This window comes from Rutilus rutilus (genome assembly GCF_951802725.1).
Source record: "Rutilus rutilus genome assembly, chromosome: 16".
NCBI lineage: Eukaryota > Metazoa > Chordata > Actinopteri > Cypriniformes > Leuciscidae > Rutilus > Rutilus rutilus.
This window is the reverse complement of record NC_140224.1, coordinates 2970990-2990486: the sequence shown is the minus strand read 5'-3', so window position 1 is coordinate 2990486 and position 19497 is coordinate 2970990. Positions and strand designations below refer to the sequence as shown.

At 37.3% G+C, this 19497-nt stretch overlaps 1 protein-coding gene across 1 annotated transcript; it reads right to left on the bottom strand.

Moving 5' to 3' along the window:
* Positions 1-4457: 4457 nt before the first annotated feature.
* Positions 4458-18679, bottom strand: vstm4b (V-set and transmembrane domain containing 4b). The gene is made up of 8 exons (XM_084434012.1): positions 18503-18679; positions 16762-17160; positions 10675-10728; positions 8075-8182; positions 7931-7964; positions 7072-7193; positions 6924-6988; positions 4458-6804 (listed from the first exon to the last, which is right to left on the bottom strand). The coding sequence occupies exons 1-8, from the start codon at positions 18552-18554 to the stop codon at positions 6679-6681; spliced, it is 960 nt and encodes a 319-aa protein (XP_084290138.1). The 5' UTR covers positions 18555-18679; the 3' UTR covers positions 4458-6678.
* Positions 18680-19497: the final 818 nt, after the last annotated feature.

Sequence of the window (19497 nt, the reverse complement as noted above, 5' to 3'; positions counted from 1 at the left end):
GCAGAGAGCCAGTTAGAAATAGATTTTAAACTATACCTTTAAACTCAACCTTTTACAGTATGATTTTAAATTATGCCATATTTAATGTTTCACACATACAAAGAGACGTCAACAACTGATTTTGTTAGTTTGTTGTTGTCTGGTCATTTTACATAGTATGACCTATATTTTACAGTAAGTGGAGAAAACAGTTTCTCTGTTAGATTAGTATCCAGATATGCCAGAGTATCGTCATACATGGAATATGATATATCTGACAGTGTGAATCCCAACTAGATTTATTTTTGACCTGGTAAGTATAACATTTCACTTACAGTCACAAAATATCACTACATTTGCCATTGCTTTTTACCACCAAGAGAGGGCAGTAAACTGCTGTGATGTTCATTTTCCTGACGGATGATGCAAACGTATTTTGAACGCATGCATAAGAGAACATGCAACTTGAAATGCAATTCCTGGTGAGGAAATAAATGTAATATGAACAATTAAGATGTGCTTTATCTTTATCTAAACCCCCGTTTTCCCAGATGAGGCTTAAACTAGTCCCTGACTCAAATGCATGCTTGCGCCGTCTTAACTGAAAGCAACTTGCACAGACAGACCTTAAAATATGTCAGTGCCATTGTTTTGTCTCAAGATGCACATTAGTAATGTTTTTTTTTTCTTTTCTGAGGCACATTTATAAAAGCTATTTAAATGTCCTAATTGACCTAAGGCCTAATCCCGGCTTAGTCTACTCTAAACCCTGTCTGTGAATCCGACCTTAAAGTCTTGTTTTAAATGGCAGATTTTGCTTGTTTTGCTTCACCTAAATCTTTAATCTCTGAGTCATGAGTAAAGTTGGCTTTCTTAGATGTCTAGGTGTGTTGTGACTCACTTACAGTAATGCAAAAATATCACTACATTTGTCATTGCATTTAGCCACCAAGAGAGTGCATAAACTGCTTTGATGTTCATTTCCCTGATTGATGATGCATGCAGAAATATGTCAGAAGCATGCACCTGAGATCATGCAAACTGCATTGTAATGTTACTATTAATTATTAGTTAATAAAACTAAATGCATTTTCTTTAGAAATCACTTGAATATTGAATATCTCGTTTTTGCTTGTTTTTTTTTTTACCACCTCAAACTTTAAACTCTGAGTCATTAGTAAAGTTAGCTATCTAGGTGAGTTATGACTCACTTAATTCGTCTACTCATCAAAGTGCATTCAGTGTGACTAAAGGCAAGACTTCAGCTCAAGTCAACTGCAGGTCGGTGACGGCATCACATACAGTATATCCCCTCATTTTGCTAAAGGACGCGTGTCATTCTGCTGAGTAGGAAGTGTTCCCAGATCAACGTCCTGGTTAGGGTTTGGAATAATGACTATGTTTATTTGCTCCAGGACCAACAAAACATTATGATCCAGGAACACGTAATACTTGGAAATCATGGTCATCACCCAGAATGCCGTCTTTATCTAATAAATGGCTATATATTGAGCCTGTTTATATTGTTTAATCTGTGTTATTTGGCACATTGGAGTATTTAAATTGTAATCATGTATTTTTGAGCATTAAATCCAAAGCTCTCTTTGAACCTTTTGCGCACTATAACAATCAAATTAGTTTCTTTGGCTTAGTGTTTCTTCAGATGCTTTAGTGCATCTGTCGCTAAATTAAACATTAATATCCTCGCCAAAAGACCATCAGCAAAGTGCATGTGTGGGAAAGGTGATCTAAGGGACGTTTCAGAGCTTCCTCACACACCGCTGCTTCACACTTACACAGACACGCAAGGATCTGGTTTCTGCTCTGAGAAGCCCGACACCCTCTTGTTTTCTCCAGCTCGTCCTGTGTCATCTCCAGTTAGAAAAGCTTGGATGATCAGTGATGATGGGACACAGGAGATTTGTGACGACTGGGAAATGATGAGAAAGCAATCACTGTACAAATCTTGCCATGGAGGTGTTTTGTCTTTGCAAAATTCTTTGAATTTGTCATCCACCAGGAGAAGGTCAAATCTTTTAGAAAAGTAAAAGCTGCCCTAAATAGAAATTACGGTATATTTGGATATGCTGCATGTAAGGACCCATGGTTTTAATGTATTCTTATTTATTTATTTTCACATAATCATTCAACCAAAAGACATAAGTCTTGCACAGAAGTTACTTTTCATTGTCGAAAGATTTATTTTACTTTACTGGATTAAGGATAAACCACCACCAAATCACTAGCAAAACATATAGATTGGCAAGAACAGACAAGATTGGCAAAAAAACATTCTCTTGTTTTCACCATAAACTCACTTAATAAAAAAATTAGGAAGCAAGACACACACTTAATCACACACTTCATAACTGATGTGACTTCAGGTTTTATGAATTCATACTTTCTTGACTTGACTTGTAGATCTCCTGTTTTGAAATATAGATTTAACTTCTGTCTTGTATTATCCATTAAACTGTTAAGGTGTGTTATAAGCTCTAAGATGGTCTCTGGAAAACTAGCAAATGGGAGTTTTGTTTGAATCAAGGATGTGGTTTTTGCTCAGACCTCCGCTGACCTGCCTTATAAATGTTTACCTGGATCCCGTTCAAAGAATCTTGTCTGAGACTCATCCCATGGTCAAGAATGGAAACCTTTCTTTTATGAGTTAATTCGAGCCGTGTCTACTTTTAGTATAACGTTTCACTGGTTTTGGCGTGTCTCCCCACAGTCCCCAGACTTATTTTAGGTTTATTTAGGTCATGTTAAAGCAATGTTTTTTTTGTTTTTGTTCCTCAACTGGTGAAATATTGAAGGTGACGCATGAGTGTTACAGATTTCAACAAACTCTAGTAGTTTTGGGTGTAAATCACCAGTTGTGTGTGTCCTGCAGTCACTAAAACATTGTTTGCATGTATGATTAAGACTATAATTGATGGCGTATATTGCTCTTTTGTTAGGTGTGTTGTGTTAAAGAGATAGTTCACCCATAAATGTAAATTTTGCCATAATTTTTTCACCCTCCAAACCTGTACGCAATTCTTTATTAAGAACAACACAGAATTGGTTTTATTTTGTTGCGAAATATAACTATTTTATCACCCCGCTCTTTATGTAAATGGACATGTGTAGGCAGATATATATAAATAGCAAATCTCAACTGCTTAATTGCTTGTATTGTTGCTAAATCTGTGACACTAAGGCATAAAGATATTAGCAATATAATTTTCTGAAAAGCACTATAAAAAAAAAACTGACTTGATTTGAAGATACTTTGAAAAATGTATTTGTTGTTGTTGGTCCAGTGAAAGTCAATGGGGTCCAAAATGTTTTAAAAGATTCTTCAAAATATCTTCTTTATATCCGAATAAAACATTGAATATAGGTTTTGAGAGTGAGTATGATGTCAGCATTTTTGGGTGAAGACTACAATAGTCAACAGGAATAGTAAAAGATAGCATGAAATATCACGGCTTGACACTACATAATGCTCCATCTTTTTGATTAACCATTATATTAATATGAAAGGACTACAGATACGTATTTCTCTCCACGCTGCTTTCTTGACTTCTGAACGAGACCTCCCATTTAAACACAAACACATGTGAAAATTTGCCTCATGCAATCCCACAAATCACAGTTCACACACGAACCCTCAGAAACTGAACATGACTCTTTTTCTTTAGATACAGAGTTTGCAAATGATGCACACAGTAAAAGCATTAAGAGGTTTAGTCATGTTCTTTCACATACAAATGTTTAATTTACAGTACACTTACAAAGAGAAGAGAGAAACAGTATGTGTTGAGCAGAGGGTCTCTGTACGTCATTCACAGATGGTTCTTGTTAGTGGTGAAGGCAGTGGGATCTCATAGGACCCTTTATATTTCACAGTTAAAGAACTTACTTGCACATTTAAAGTCTGATAGTGTCAAAAACCTTGGAGTGAGAGACTGTATTTATTCTTAGAGTCCGACAGACAAGGGTCGAATCAGCGGTGCCTGCATGTCTGTTCCAGATATGGATACGCCCTGATATTTCATTAGCGTTTCCATTATTTAATCCAAAATGTTCTTCCATTTAAAAAAAAAGAAGTCATAAAAAAAGAAAAGAAAAACAAACAGGCTTGAGCATTTCGACAGATTTAAAGGAATTTTCTGGGTTCAACGTAAGTTGAGCTTCTGTGGTCTGCTTTCCATTACCACAGAAATAATCTTGAGTCTTCATTCACATTAACAGTTATATATTTACACTGCAAAATAACAAACAACAAACCCTTCTTCAGTACATTTGCCTTTTTTCCAGTACAAATATCTAGACATTCTTATATCAAGAAAAGCAAAAGGACATGAGATATACATTTTTTGTGTTAATTAAAAATATATATATATAAAACATGAATTGTGTGTAAGCTTAAAAAAAAAAAAAAAAAAAAAAATCCTGCAATGAGGTCAGAAAAATAAACTAGTTTTTTTTTTTTTCATTTGCAGATTTTTAAGCTTGAACTCACAAAATTTTCATACATTTTCCAGAAAGCAAATCTTGGCCTATTTTATATCATTTAGCTTCTTAAGTTAATTTATCTTGTATTCTGTAAGAATGTTTAGATATTTTACTCAAAAAAAAAAAAAAAAAATACTGAGTAAAGGGCTGCTAACACGACACTGTTTTCAACTAAAAATGGGAAACCTTTAATGCGTTTTGTCTGTTCATTTACACATCTGCGTTTTGGGGACCTGAAAATGCTAACTTTTGAAAATGGGTTTCAATTTCAAATTTTTGAAAAGGATACCGTTATCGTCTCTGTGGAAACTACAAAAACGTGAATTTGTGAAACCGGTGGCGTCATGCGCATGCGCGTTACGTGTTCAGTCTGCAGGCTCGTATTTGCAAAGTGACATCGCCATCTACTGGCCTGGCAGCAGAATACAGCGTTTTTAGTCGTTTTCACGGATATGTGTGAACGGGGATCGAGTTGACAACGTTGTCGTTTGTACACTAAACTTTTCAAAAACTGAAAAACTAGTACATTGTTGTGTAAACGTACCCTCTGAAAATCATTTTGTACAGTGTACAATGAAAGTCATGCACCGAAATAAATGTTAAAAAGTGTTTCAAAAGCCACAAAATTTACATTATTTTTACTCATTTGGCAGATACACTTTTACATGTTAACTTGAGTAACTCTAGTGTGATAAAATCACTATGCAAAGTTATATCAACTGTTTCTATTCCATGATACATAAAGCCTTTAAACTCAACAACATGAGCATGAAACCAGAAATGTTAACATAAAGGTATGAGATGTAACTATGCACAAACTCAATGTAAAAACTCAATGTAAAAAGCTAGAGTAAATGTATGTCAGTAATGCATAACTAAGTTCCTCTGCCTAGAAAAGTACAGTCTCTTCATGAAACGGATGGGTTACACAACTTTACAGCTCAAATAACACATCTTTTTACAGAATAAATCAAAATGCCCCTATTATGCTTTTTTTGTAGTGTGGCTAGCGAATGTAAAAGGTGTGCAAAGTTTTAAAGATCAAAGTGCATGACAAATAAAGTTATTGTCTCCTAAAAGACAAGATCCATTCTGAACTGCGGAAATGAGTCGTCAGCACTTCCAGTCTCACTTCCTGTTACACACCTACTTAACAATGGAGCAAATTTGCATAATGCCAGTCCTGATTGGCTGCCGGTGAACAACATCTACATTGCCCCGCCCTCAAACACTGTAGTTTCTCCGAGACTGGAAGAGTTTGGTTCGTGTTGTTCGTGTGGAGAAGACGCTGTTTTCTGCTGCCAAAGCAAATCCACTTTGATGCACTTCTAAAGGATGAGATTGAGACGGTAAAACCGACGCCACTGTTACTGTTTGTATAATTTTGTATAAAGTGCCGAGGAAGAGCTGAAATTCAAATGAGCGTTTGGTATCCAAAGCGTGCTGTTGGCAGTCGACCAATCACAGCAGACTGGGCCCTCTGACCAATCAGAGCAGAGCAGGCTCTCGGAAAGGAGGGGTTTAAAGAGACCGAATCCTTTATAGAAGCGTTTCAGACATGTGAGAAAAGAGCAAATGCTGCAATATATTTTATGAGAAAATTAAAGTGTTTTGTTGGATGCATGTAAACCTATTGTAGGAACAACCTTTAAAATAGCATAATAGGGCACTTTAATATAAGCAAAAATACATCAACTGCAGGACACAGAAGATGTGCATAGAGATGAATTTGTAATGAACCCAGACTATTCCTGAGATGATTTTTTTGTGGCTAAAAGTGTTTTGTGCAAATGTCCTTAAAATTATTAGTTTATTAACAGATAGGGGTCCAATTTGCAACAAATTTAAATGGGTAATATTTGTAGTTTAGTTTTTTTTTTTTGTGGCAGTGGTTAAAAAAAGATCGGAATGGGTTTTCATGAACAGATTTCCCCCCCCCCCTCAAGACTACTTGGCTTTTATACACCTTTTTAGTTACTGTTTGCAGTTTTCAGATGACAATAATTTCATGTGTATTTTAGATTTGCTAAATATTAAACTTGTATCACAGATAAAACATCAACATATGAAAAAAAAAAAGAATATACATATACAATATGTACAGTTCACCACCAGAGGTTGCATGTATTAAAAAAAAGGATGAGATAAAAAAAAATCAACATTGTGTTATTATAAATAATGTTACAAGAAAACGTAAAGCTACACAGGCTTGTCCTCAAAGAAGATCTGCGCGTACACCGTTCCTGTCTTTGACGCTTTGACTTCAGGCAGTGGCTTTATCAGTTCAAGCTCGGCGTACGTCAGACTCTCCTCTGCAATTTTGGGCTGTTGGGACGGGAAAACACTAGAGGAGTTACAGCTCGCATATAAAATATTAAATACAACATTTGGCAGGTTTGCAATACAAATAACAAACTTCTGTGTATTTCATAAAAGTAACTTACCAAAACCACTTTTCTGGGCTGAGGTTTTAAAAGCTTTGGCTTTCGCATTTTGTCTGCAATAGGGGCTGAGATGTAATATTGTAGTTATTAAACTGAGGTTTACAGTATGCACTTCAGTGATGTATAGAGGTCAGTAATTGTACTCTACCTTTAGCCGGTATCTCTGGTGGCACATCTGGCTGCTCAACACTTTTATTTTTCTTGTACTTTCTCACCTTCTTGGGAAGAGCTGGAGACAGACTGACCACACTAGTGACCGTCTCCCCTGAACTGGACACACACACGGACACACTCTCAGTTTCTGAGGAAGGTTGTCCTCCTCCATTTTTACATCATAGAAAATCTAAACTATATTATCACCCAGCGATATAGTAAGTTGGATATATAGTATATCCTACACTGCAAAAGAAAAACTCTTATTGAGTAGAACATTCTTAAAACAAGATACAAAGCCAAATGACTTCAGGTATTGAGTTTATACTTGAAAACAAGAACAAATATCTGCCAATGGGATAAGAAAAATAAACTTAATATTAAAAGGAAAATTTGTTTCTTTTTTTACCCCATTGGCAGATGTTTGTTATTGTTATTTGTTTTACGGACTTTTATTTTGAAGTGTTTTGTTCCCATTTTTCCTGTATTTTGTCTTTTACCTGCATAAATACAGTCGTAAAGCAATAAATAGCAAATCTCAGCTGTGTGATTGTTTATATTGTAAACTGTCTTATCATACAGCTCTCTATATAGTTGGATATATAAGCATGTCCAACTTTTTCCGCATACAGCAACTCTCGTAGGGTAATATGTACTATATATATGTATATATATAACTGCGTGATTGGTTATATCGTCACAAAATGTAAACTATATTATTGGCCAGCTCTATTCTGCTATATGCACATATAAGGCATGAAGATAGACATCATGATTTTCTGTAAAGCTGCTTGTGTTGAGAAAAGCACTACACAAATACATTTGACTTGACTCATCTTTTCATATTTTCTCACCTGTTCTGTGGGCTCTTGACCAAATGATAGTTTTCTAACAAAAAGGAGCATATGAAAAAATGTCAATGAGCCGATTATATGATGAGGAGCATCATTTACATGCTACATCAGATGGTTTTATATCAACAACAGCAAGAATCCTACCTTTTAATCGTCTCTTCCTCTGCAGATACTGACAGCTCACAGCTATAGTGAACATGCACATGCACAAGAGCCCAACACAACACACCAGCACAGCACACAGATACACATCTGAAACACAAGGGAAACAGTCGACATACATGCATACTGTACGTTCACTGCGCAGAAAGACACAGCAGTGCCTATATAACAACATTCTGTGTAACCTTTTTGTATTATCCTGGCAATAAAGAGCAAATTAAGAAAAAAAAAAAAAATTTCACCTAAAGTAAAAATTCTGTCATTTACTTTACGTCTTTCATCAGTGTTTTTTTCTTCTTCTCTAAACAGGATTAGGGCAGATTTACTAACAGCTTGCTCCAGCGCAAACGCTCTTTTGGTGTTAAAAAAAAAAACGACAAAATGTATATGCATTTGTTGAAGTTTCCTTATCAGAAATTGGTGACCTATTAAGGAACTATGTCAGTCCTAAATTCGCTATTGCATACTGATTATAACTGATTGCAACTGAAGTTGATGCATTTGATGCATATGATCACACCAGTGCAGAGGCGGCCCTGTTTCAAAGAAAAAAAAGACACAAAACATTGTGCAATGCGACTGTAATTACTTTATCTCAGATACTTTATCTCATATTTTGCTCTTAATAGACTATTTATAAATGTTACAAACACGACCGAACACAAAAACAGCATTCAATCTTAGTCCCTTAGTCACTCAGCGAAAATGAAATTGTACTAATGAACCGCCAGTAGGTGGCGGCAAATCATTGGCTTAACGAGTAAGTCACTGGGCCCTATTTTAACTATCTAAGCGCATGGTCTAAAGCGCACGGCACAAGAGCACTTAGGGCGTGTCTGAATCCACTTTTGCTAGTTTAACGACAGGAAAAATGGTCGGCGCTCCCGGCGCATGGTCTAAAACGGTTATCCCTATATATAACCTAAAAATAAAAGTTAGGTCTGATCGAATGATTTATTCATTAAATTCTGATTGGATTGTGTTGGTAATAGGCACTTACCTAAAGCTAAAAGTAAGTTTGTGCCTCTAACAAGTGCTTTCGGCCTTCTTTTTGTTCTGAATGGTATGTGGAAAACACTTGAGTTTTGCCACAGACTCGTCCCAGCATCTAGAAAGCAACTGAATGCCTTTTCAAGCGGCTCCATACTTGGAAAACCGCGGAAAACAGGAAATGATGGAATATTTTAGTACATATTTACAGCGGGTCTATTTGCACGGGATTAGCTGAGGTTATTTTCCCTGACCTTTTTACAGAAGGTAAAAGTCGCCGTAATCTTTACTGATATTGTCCGTAATGATTACTGAGATGCACAATCTAAAATCATTGAGAAGCTCTGGTAATAATTACTTTACTTTCCATGTTAAACTAATCCAGTCCGAATAGGGCTTTAGATATACTTTAGTATAAATTGACATACATGTTATACAAAATACATGAAATATATAAGGAAAACAAACAAAAAGACTCCATTACATGTGTTATAATGGCACCATTACATGTGTTATTATACTGCTAAATTCAAATCTGCTTTTGCTCTGAGCCAGAGACGTCCTTAATGCTTGTCATATGTCATAGCTGTTCAGTGTTTTCAACAACCACATAATGTTTATTTTAGGTTTCAGTCATTTAAATACTGATAGGTACTAGAGTTAAAAAACATTTATAGCTAGCAAAATGCACACTGATGTTGATGGAATAATATATATTTATATATATATATCTCAACTAACATAATCACTATAAAGGTGTTTAAACGACAAAAACATTTACTTGCATGTATTTGAGTATTTACTTACACATAATATCAGATATTTCACGATATATTTAAGTTTGTGATTATTTTCTAATAAAAAGGAAAAAATTATTAAAACCGATACATCAGTCATACAGTGCTATTGATGCATTGCCATTGAAATAGTAAGGTGATACAATCTAAAATAACTAAATGCCGGTGGCTCAGCTAGAGTGTGTTACTTATATGTGAAAGGGTAAAAGAGATGAAAAATTCTGTCATTATTTACTCACCCTTTATATAATTTCAAACATGTATGCATTTCCTTTCTTCTGACAAACACAAAGGGAGATATTTTGAGGAATGTTGTTCTTCAAATCTGAATGTTGTCCAACATTCATCAAAATATCTTCCTTTGTGTTTGTCAGAAGATATAAAGTCAAACAGGCTTGGAACGACATGAGTGCGAGTAATGACAGAATATTAATTTTTTGGGTGAACTATTCCTTTAATGACAGATCATTATTCTAAAGTGGTACCAATCATTTTGTGAATTTCTGTTTTTCGTTAAGTTTATATTTCTTCTTCTTCACAGCTGTCACATCAGAAGATTTGGAACATAGTGCATGTTGTCATTTTATTTAGTGATTTTGGAGGCTCTAGTACCCATTCACTTTCATATGGAAAAGAGTCATATGGGAAAAAATATTTTTGCGTGACCAATCCCATTAAGAAAAGCTGTAGATTAATTTCCTGCATCTGAAAGAACGTGTTTAGTGAGGTATTTTATTTATTTATTTATTTATTTTGGTCCAAGAGAATATGTCTGAACACAGTTTTGTGGCTTACCTTCAAACAGACTCCACAGTTCCTGCTTTGGTCTGCCGGTTGGGAGAACATGGACTGCGAGAGGAAGAAGAGAGAATTGCACACTCATCACTGTGGCTCCAGACCTTCATAATTACATGAAACAAGCAGTTAAATCAAGTAAATTGCAGGGGAAGATGTGTGTGGGATGACAGCAGCGAGGCTTTCCCTCTCTCTGGATATGGTCCTGGCTCATGGTGGCTAACACCCACTGTGATGCCCTGAAATACTCATAACCACGGCAGCTGACGACAGAAAGACTCGCGGGCCGAATAAACACAGCCACCTCGGCTACTGAGGACGTTTAGCCACATTTCTGGGTGTGCAACAGACCACTAAAGAGCTCATTTGACTCACTTGAATCAAATGAGCTGAATTGATCCTGTGTTCTGCACTGTAAAAGATTATATGATCAGTAAGTTATGACAACATATATTTTTACATTGCTTTAATAAGTTTTCTACTTATAAGTATACAACTCATTTTTAAGTCAGTTTAATGTAATTTAAGCAGAAGTTTAAGTTAAGCAATGTTTATAGTTACTGCATTCGTAAAAAAAAATTATGGAAACAAATATTCTAGAAAACATGATTTTTTTTAACCGTATCATTACATTCATAAACTAAACGACATTTTTGCAAAATGATATTACATTGCTTTTTGCATGTTACGCGATACTTTAAAAGAGATATAACGAATGAGTGGCGCTACAAGCATGTTCAGTTTAATTCAAAACAGAAAAACATGAATCTGCCAGTTTTATTACGTTGATGGAGTACGATTTAAAAAAAAAAATTCACTCATATATTTTACAATTAATTAAAGAAACTGCAAAAAACACATTGAATTATGAAGCAGAAAGACTGAAATAGTATTGTAAAACATGCAACATACAACAATAATGTTTTATTTACAACTGAATATTTTTTTATGGTGTACCGCGGCAGTTCAGAAATAAAATGTCCAGTAAATATCGCTGTATCGTGTTTGAAAATAACACAGAACATAACCAATAGAGTTAACAAAAGCAAACGTGAGATAAAAGCACACTTTCTGAAGCAACCATGTCATTATCTTGCTTCACATCACGAGAGTAGTGCTGTACCAGCTGAGCAACCGAGCATGTTTACTATGCGTTAGTTTACAAACCATGCACTATGGGAAAAGTGTTTTGAGGTCATGACATAGTATTGTGTAAGGAACTGCATGAAAGTATGTCGAATCTTCTATGTAGAGTTTGTCACAGAATTAGAATAGAACATGCACAACATTTCCAGTTGGCTATATGCGTTCTTATTAACCACGCTGCAAATGTCTTCTGCTTTTTCTGCTTGCGCACGGACTACTATTTATTTCTCCATTCATGGCTCTTGCAGAAATGTGCTTATTTTTGGAGCCCTTGCTCATGCCTGACTGAACTGGGGAGGGACAAAAGCTCTATTGAGTCATGGCTTATATCTGGACAAAATAAGAGCCAGATACGAAATCTTCAGTGGTTTACTAAAGGCTAATGTCGCTGTACAGTTGAAGACCTCACAGAGGCATGAATAGAGATGCATGTTTCAATAGAGCAGCTGCATCAATTGACATTAATGATTTCATTGCACGACCACAGCACATTCAACTATGAAAAGAAGCAGTGAATATACGAAAGAGTATAAAAAAAAGTAGGGAATTTGACATCTTCCTTTGTCTCTGCCATATGAATGATCACATTCTGTGACATTTACTCATGACAACTAAGCCTTAATGGTTGGCGTGCCTTTTATTCAGCATTGCCATTTTAGCATTGGACAGCACAGCAAAAATGTTTAAAAATACAACCCATTTACTTCAAATCTAGGCTTTTCCACAGGGACAGCCTTAAAGGCTTAATTGATTTGCAACACGTGCTGACAAGATTCATACAAAGCATCTCGCTATTGTTGTCGAACCCAGAAACATGGTCAGTATTCCCTGCTTTCTCTGTGCTAGTGTGTATTTAAATCTGCACCACATCCTCCCTCATGGCAGAGACACTCAGTGGCTCTCCTTACAAATACTCTCAGTGGAAAATGTGATTGTGTAGGAACAGAGCGTTTTGAGCTTAGTGGTATGGCCTGGTTTTGGGACTACCTCACTCGTATGGTTGGATGACCTAAAATCAAAAACACAAATTATCATTTAAATTGAGTTTAGTTAAAGCTATGTATCAACTGAAGAATATAATTGTTCCATACTGAGTAATTACTAACAGTGAGGTCTTATCTTGTGTAAATCTATGGAAGAGTTTATACAATGATCTACAATGTGTTTGTAATTTTTTATCATTGATATGAAATGACTTTCCTTTTTTTAGCTGACGTCATGAATCCCTCTTTTAAAGCTCTCCACTCAACCGCTTGAATCTCTTCTCACTTCTAATCCCCACTTTTCACAATCAGATCAGTTCCTGATGGATAAAATATCCCGTTTCTCTCGCCAGATTACCGCAGTTAGATTGAAAACTTTGTTTCGTTTCGACTTGAAAGTGTATTTTTACATGCACTTAAAGAAAGAAAACCTTTGTCAGACTAAAATATATATATTTTTATATTAATACATTTGAATAATATTTGAAAAAAATAATTTATAAGTCTTTTTTTACACTTTTAATAGCCCATGAAATGTCTTGACGAGCTCCATTGCTGTACTTACACTGTCTATACCCGACCCTAAACCTGACCGACAGCATTAACTAAAGCAAATATGAGATTCGTGCATTTCAACCATGCATTTCAGCTGCGTCTACAAGTCTTTGAGCTCATATATCGTGAATTTCATGGGATTCGTACCCGAGCGCTTCACATCCCGAGTGCAATGCTGTAGCAGGTGAGCGACCGAGCAAGTTTACTATAGCTTTCCCCAGGAACTATACTCTGGAAATCCAGAGTTCTCGCGAGAGCACAAGCTGAATTTGCTCTGGCGTCGAGTAATGATGCTCATTTAATATGCCCTTGTAGCCGAGCTGCACCAATCACATCGGGTTATCTGATATAGGCGGGCCAGAGGCGAGCTGAACAGATGACGACAGCGCTGCGACGTCGAAGTCATTAGTAAACATTGCAAGATGGCTATGGATCAACACCAGTTGTCTGAAACGGCTTTGGCCGCTACAATGAACGAGTTAGACTTGGCTTTTTATCTGAAAGAGGAACAGAAGACGCCGCTCGAATCGTTCCTTTGCAAGAAGGACATTTTTGCTGTTTTGCCGACCAGATACGGCAAGAGTCTAATCTACCAGTTAGCTCCGCTTGTGATTGGTCGTAGTTGTATCCAATTGCGTGCAGTGAGATTTTCGAATGCTTGCTTGGTGCCGCTCCTCAAGTTGGGTGATTTACATCACTCAATGCCAGACCCTTAATCTTTCAGATTTCGGTCTGGATTTCCAGGATACAGGAACTAGGGACTTTGTGGTGGTACTCGGTGTGTTTCCACCGCAGGATCCAGGGTCTAAATGAAGTTCCGGGTAAATATTTTCCCCTCCGAAAGTCCCTGCTTGCGAGGAAGTACTTTTTCAAAGTTCAGGAACTTTCAGGGGTGGGACTTGGGCGCTGAACATGCTGATTGGTTGAGTTCATGCTACATTTTGATTGGTTGACTCCACGCAGCATTTTATTTCAACCACCATCTGTTGCGGAGCGTGCAGTAACAGTTGTTTGCTATTCGAATCAACAATGGAGTTTAAAAAATACGACCAATGGACCGACAACGAGCTTCAGGCTTTATTAAGCTTAAATTCAGAGGATGAAATACAGCGGGAACTGTAAAGTAGTGTGCAGTCCTACGCCACCGGACTAAGTTGGCTAATCTTCACGGTACTTTAGACCGCGGTGGAAACGCAGACAGCAACAGGTCTGGAGGAAAACAAGTTCCTGGGACAAATTGTTTCGTTGGAAACACGGCTTATGTGAGAAATATATGGAGCTGCTGATGTGATGCTAACGTCAAAATGTGCAAGTTTACAAGTCATGCACTATGGTAAAAGTGATCCACACAAAAATAAGTCTCTATATCAATCGATAATTCGCCCTTGTAGTCATAATTTGTGAAAAAAAAAACTGCTACTAGTGTTCATTTCAGCAGGGAATTGCTGTGAATTGTTTGCATAGGTACGTTTTTCTGCAGAAATGTGGGTAGAGGCATGTTTTTCCAATGAGCCTTTGTTGGATTTGCTACTTGTCAGAGGTGATTCGACCAAAACCAAATTGACACATCCCTTTGTTCAGAGTAGAGTCAACTATAGTTTTTGTTAGTTTTACCTGAAGGGAAAGACTGCAGATGTTTGGCAGTACACTCACATGCAGATAACACACATGCACTAAAAGCCACAAACATCCCATGTTGATTCCTGATGTGTTTAAGTAGGCCATGCGACGGCCACCCACAGTGAGCACCAGTGCCCCTTTTTGGGGAAACTCTGATCTGTTCCTGACCTGGTTTTTCTCTTCGCCTTTTATGACTCTTGCTGCTTTGCTGTGAACCCCTTTATACATTAAAAATATGTCTGGACTTATTTAGTCTTGGATCCCGAGAGCGACAGTCTCTCCATCCTCTGTGTGTCTGTAAGTTAGTAAAGGAAAACTCCACTCTTCAGCCAGTGTCAATAGCGTTTGGCTGTCACTCCGCCAGTGTTCACTTTGTTTCTGTCAACCCCCGACGGCCAAAAGACAGATATATAGCGCATAAATATTAGATCACATTTCCACATGTTTTTAATGGAAAATCTAACACATACAACCCCAAAACAGTTTCTCGACATGTCGCTTATGCGGTGAGTATTTTGACAGATGTTTCAAACCTCGAGACAATTTAAGAGTCTAGATGAGAGAAACTCTCAACGAAAAGTCACAACAGCATATGGAATAGTGCTAGTGATGGGTGCTTTTGTGAAGCTTCAAAGCCTTTATGAAAAACAGATTCGGTGAATTAAACAGCAAAAGTCATGTGATTTCAAGAGGCTTTGTTACGTCATAACGGTTTCGAAACGTTTAGAAATGTCAATAGTTCATCCCACTTAAGGGATGATGATCTCTGCGCGCATATCAGTGTCTAAATTTGTAGATTTTTCTAATGACACAGAGAGTAGTTATTAACCAAGCTCTCCATAAATCAAACAACACAATAATAAAATAACTCTTATTATACACACACTTCATATTTAGTGGTATTTGATGATTTGTTAAAGGGGTGGTATAATGCCCCTTTCACAAGATGTAAAATAAGTCTCTGATGTTCCCAGAGTGTGTATGTGAAGTTTTAGCTCAAAATACCCCACAGATATTTTTATATAGCATGTTAAAATTGTCACTTTTTGAGGGTGAGCAAAAACACACCGTTTTTGTGTCTGTTCCTTTAAATGCAAATGAGCTGCTGCTCCCGGCACAGAGGGCGGAGCTTCAACAGCTTGCACTCACACACACACACATGCACTGAAAATTTCTACAACTTTTAGCCTTTTATGTTCAAACCGGAGTCAGAAAGATGGAGAGACTCAAGAAGAAGTGACAACATGTAGAAGCAACAGGACATTTCTGAATGGTTAGTTGATGAATTTATGAAGCTGATGTGTAGTTATCTTCTAGTCATTGATTAGCATATTATGTCATGATCATCTATAAATCGCGTTCAGGGGGCGGGGTTTATGTAGATTTCAGGGTTGGTGATGTCACTATCCCGGAAGGAATGTGGTGTAGTCTCTACCAGCCGTTTGTTGTAGTCCTTAAAAAGCCATTTCTTTAAAAGCAAATATCTCCCTTTGCTTTGAGCTTTGAGCGCTGTAACTTTGCAGATGTTGTTTATGCTCAAACAGCAACATTACACACTAACTAAAGTTAGAAAAGTGAAATCATAATCAACCACCCCTCAACATTTGCAATTGGTTTCTAAAAGGTGTTTTTAATGCATGATTTGGGCTTTTGTAGCATTTACACCATACTGACCCACCAGCCTGTGGCGTTTTGAGGAGCTCGAAACAGTGAAGCATTTTGCGAAGCAATTGAAGCGTATTTTTTTCTCCCATCACTAAACCGTGCTGTGCGTTAGACAAACCTCTGAGCTGCGTCGAGGCCGAGCCGTTGGTCAAAGCTTTCCATCGTTCCCGCTGCTTCTTAAACTCCTGCACCCTGCAGCTGTAAAGACCCCTGTCCTGCTCGCTGATGTTCACGATGAGGAGGTTGTATATCTTGCCGTGTTTCACCACTGTGAGTTTCATTTTGGGCTTGTGGAAGCTCTTGGTGTAGTTTCCGTAAAACTTGGCCCTCTGCATGTTGACCCGGGCCACCAGCAGCTCCTCTCGGCCCGACTCCGGCTGAAACATCCAGCGCACCACAGGCAGACTCGTGGACCGGCGCCGCGGGCTCACCTGACAGGACAGGGTGACGTTCGCCCCCTCAGACACCACCGTGAACGGAGAGGGAGTCACTGTGACGTTGATGGCCCAGCACACATCTGGAAATTATATGACATTGATGAGAGAGAAGCAACATTTCATGGAGGCGCAATGTTCAAGAAAAACGACTGCTAACTGGATGAAAAAATATTTATTTTTTTATTCAGCGTCTCCGTCGTGTAAGCCAGCAATTTGTTTGAGGCTTTAAAGAGCATAGTAAAGCAATGCATGCTGGGATATTAAAACTGAGAGCCTTTCCAGACCCTGTTGCTTCTGCTTAACGAGACTTTTTGACAGGCCATCTGGAGAACATTACTTGGGTGGATCTTAGACAGACATCGCCACAAATTAATATATATACAGTATATATATATATATATAGATATAGATATAGATCTAGATAGATATATAGATATATACACTAGTCTACACTAGTTTTCGAAAGTTTGGGGTCGGATTTGTTAATGTTTTAGACATAAGCCTTTATGCCCACCTAGACTGCATTTATGTGATCAAAAATACAGAAAAACCCCAGTAAAATTGTGAAATATTTGTACAATTTAAAATAAGTGTTTTCTATGTGAATATATTGTAAAATGCTATTTATTCCTGTTATCAAAGCTGAATTTTCAGCATCATTACTCCAGTCTTCAGTGTCACATGATCCTTCAGAAATCATGCTGATTTGCTACTCAAGAAACATTTCTAAACGTTATTTGTAAAAAAAAAAAAAAAAAAAAAACCTGTGCTGCTTCATATTTTTGTAGCATATAAATATAAAGTTATAAATAGATGTAAACATACTTCTACAAAATCTGTCACAATCACCATTTTCCATGGACAGTAAGCATTTTTTTAAGGAAGAAAACAACCTGGTGTGTCAGTTCTTTCTGAGGATGTTGTGCTATTTATAAACTCAAAGTGACGCATACACACACACACACACACACACACACACACACACACACACAGATATGATTTAAGTTACAAAAAGTGAGGATGTTCCTTATATACTTGTGAAGGAGGAGTCAGAAACCACAGCATACTCACAGCCGAAGAGAAAAAGTGAATTACCAGGAAAAACCAAAACCAAATGAACAGTTGAAATTTCATACTTTCCTAGCATTTACACTGAGGCGTTTATATTGTGCATATGTCAGCTTGGCTGATTGGGACAATACACAGACCACATCTAGTCTGTCTGTATGGTGACCTTCAGCTTTATATTCAAACTCTCAGAACCACAAAAAAAAACAAAAAAAAAACACATGAGCATTAAAAAGAAACATGCATTAGATGCACAAACAGTTTGCAGTCACTTGCAACACCTAGGCTGATTTTCTCAGCTATACTGAACAATCACTGGGGATCACATGTTAAAATCAAACCCGCTGCACTTACTTCCAAAGAGGAGTTTAGTCAGGAGAGCTGCCACCACTGCAGAGATCTTCATTCTCCAGTCCGATGGGCTCCATGCAACTCCACTTCAATCTCTTCGCAAAAACTGCCTATGAATTCCTCTACTCTTTTTCTCTCTCTTCTGTGTAACCCGAGACAGGACACGCTCTGTTTTTACTTAGTGTACACCCTCTATCCTCCCCCTTTGTACAGGACTTACACACACCACACTCAATGAAGGCGATGTCATTTCCTCTTCAGAAGGTGGACATCTAGTTTTAGTTGGAGAAAGTTACAAACAAGGTTTACTGCCAGTGAAACATCTCTCACAGGTTCTTTATTGGCTTCATGAAGAAACTTTAACATACATTCAAGGAAAGTAATGGTTCTTAATAGTAGTATCTACGCATGTTGTAAGTTGTGGCTGGAGTGTAAAACTAATCCATGCATTTCACGTTTCAAGTATCATTTGTCATGAAAACGGCCCGATAAGAAGGATATTCTTGAAATGGCTAAATCTGCTCAGTCGGTTTTGGATATTGCTCATGTGCAGGATGTAAATGGTCACAATGTCCTCAGAATAATGTCAAAGCACAGTGTTAGCCCTATATGCTCAATGTGAAGTGTGTGCCAGGTCATGGAAGACTAGTGAGCATTTTGACAGGAGGATGAAAATCTCCTGAATGTGGAACCACCTCGAAAACAACTTCTTAAGACCTGGAAGAGACGTCCGATTCATCTCGAACCGTAAGAGGCTGGATCGAGAGGTTGTGTACTAGTAAAGAAACCACTTATTAGTTTTATCTACTGCAAAAAAAAAAACACCTTTGCATTTGCCGAAGAACATAAGGATTGGAGTTGTGTTCTGCAGTTCGAAGAGTCAAAATTTAACAACCTTGCATTGAATGATGTCAGGCATGTTCAGGAGACGACTGGAGTGTTTTAATACCAAATGCATGTGCCATTATTCGTACATAATGGTATTGAGGATTCATGTC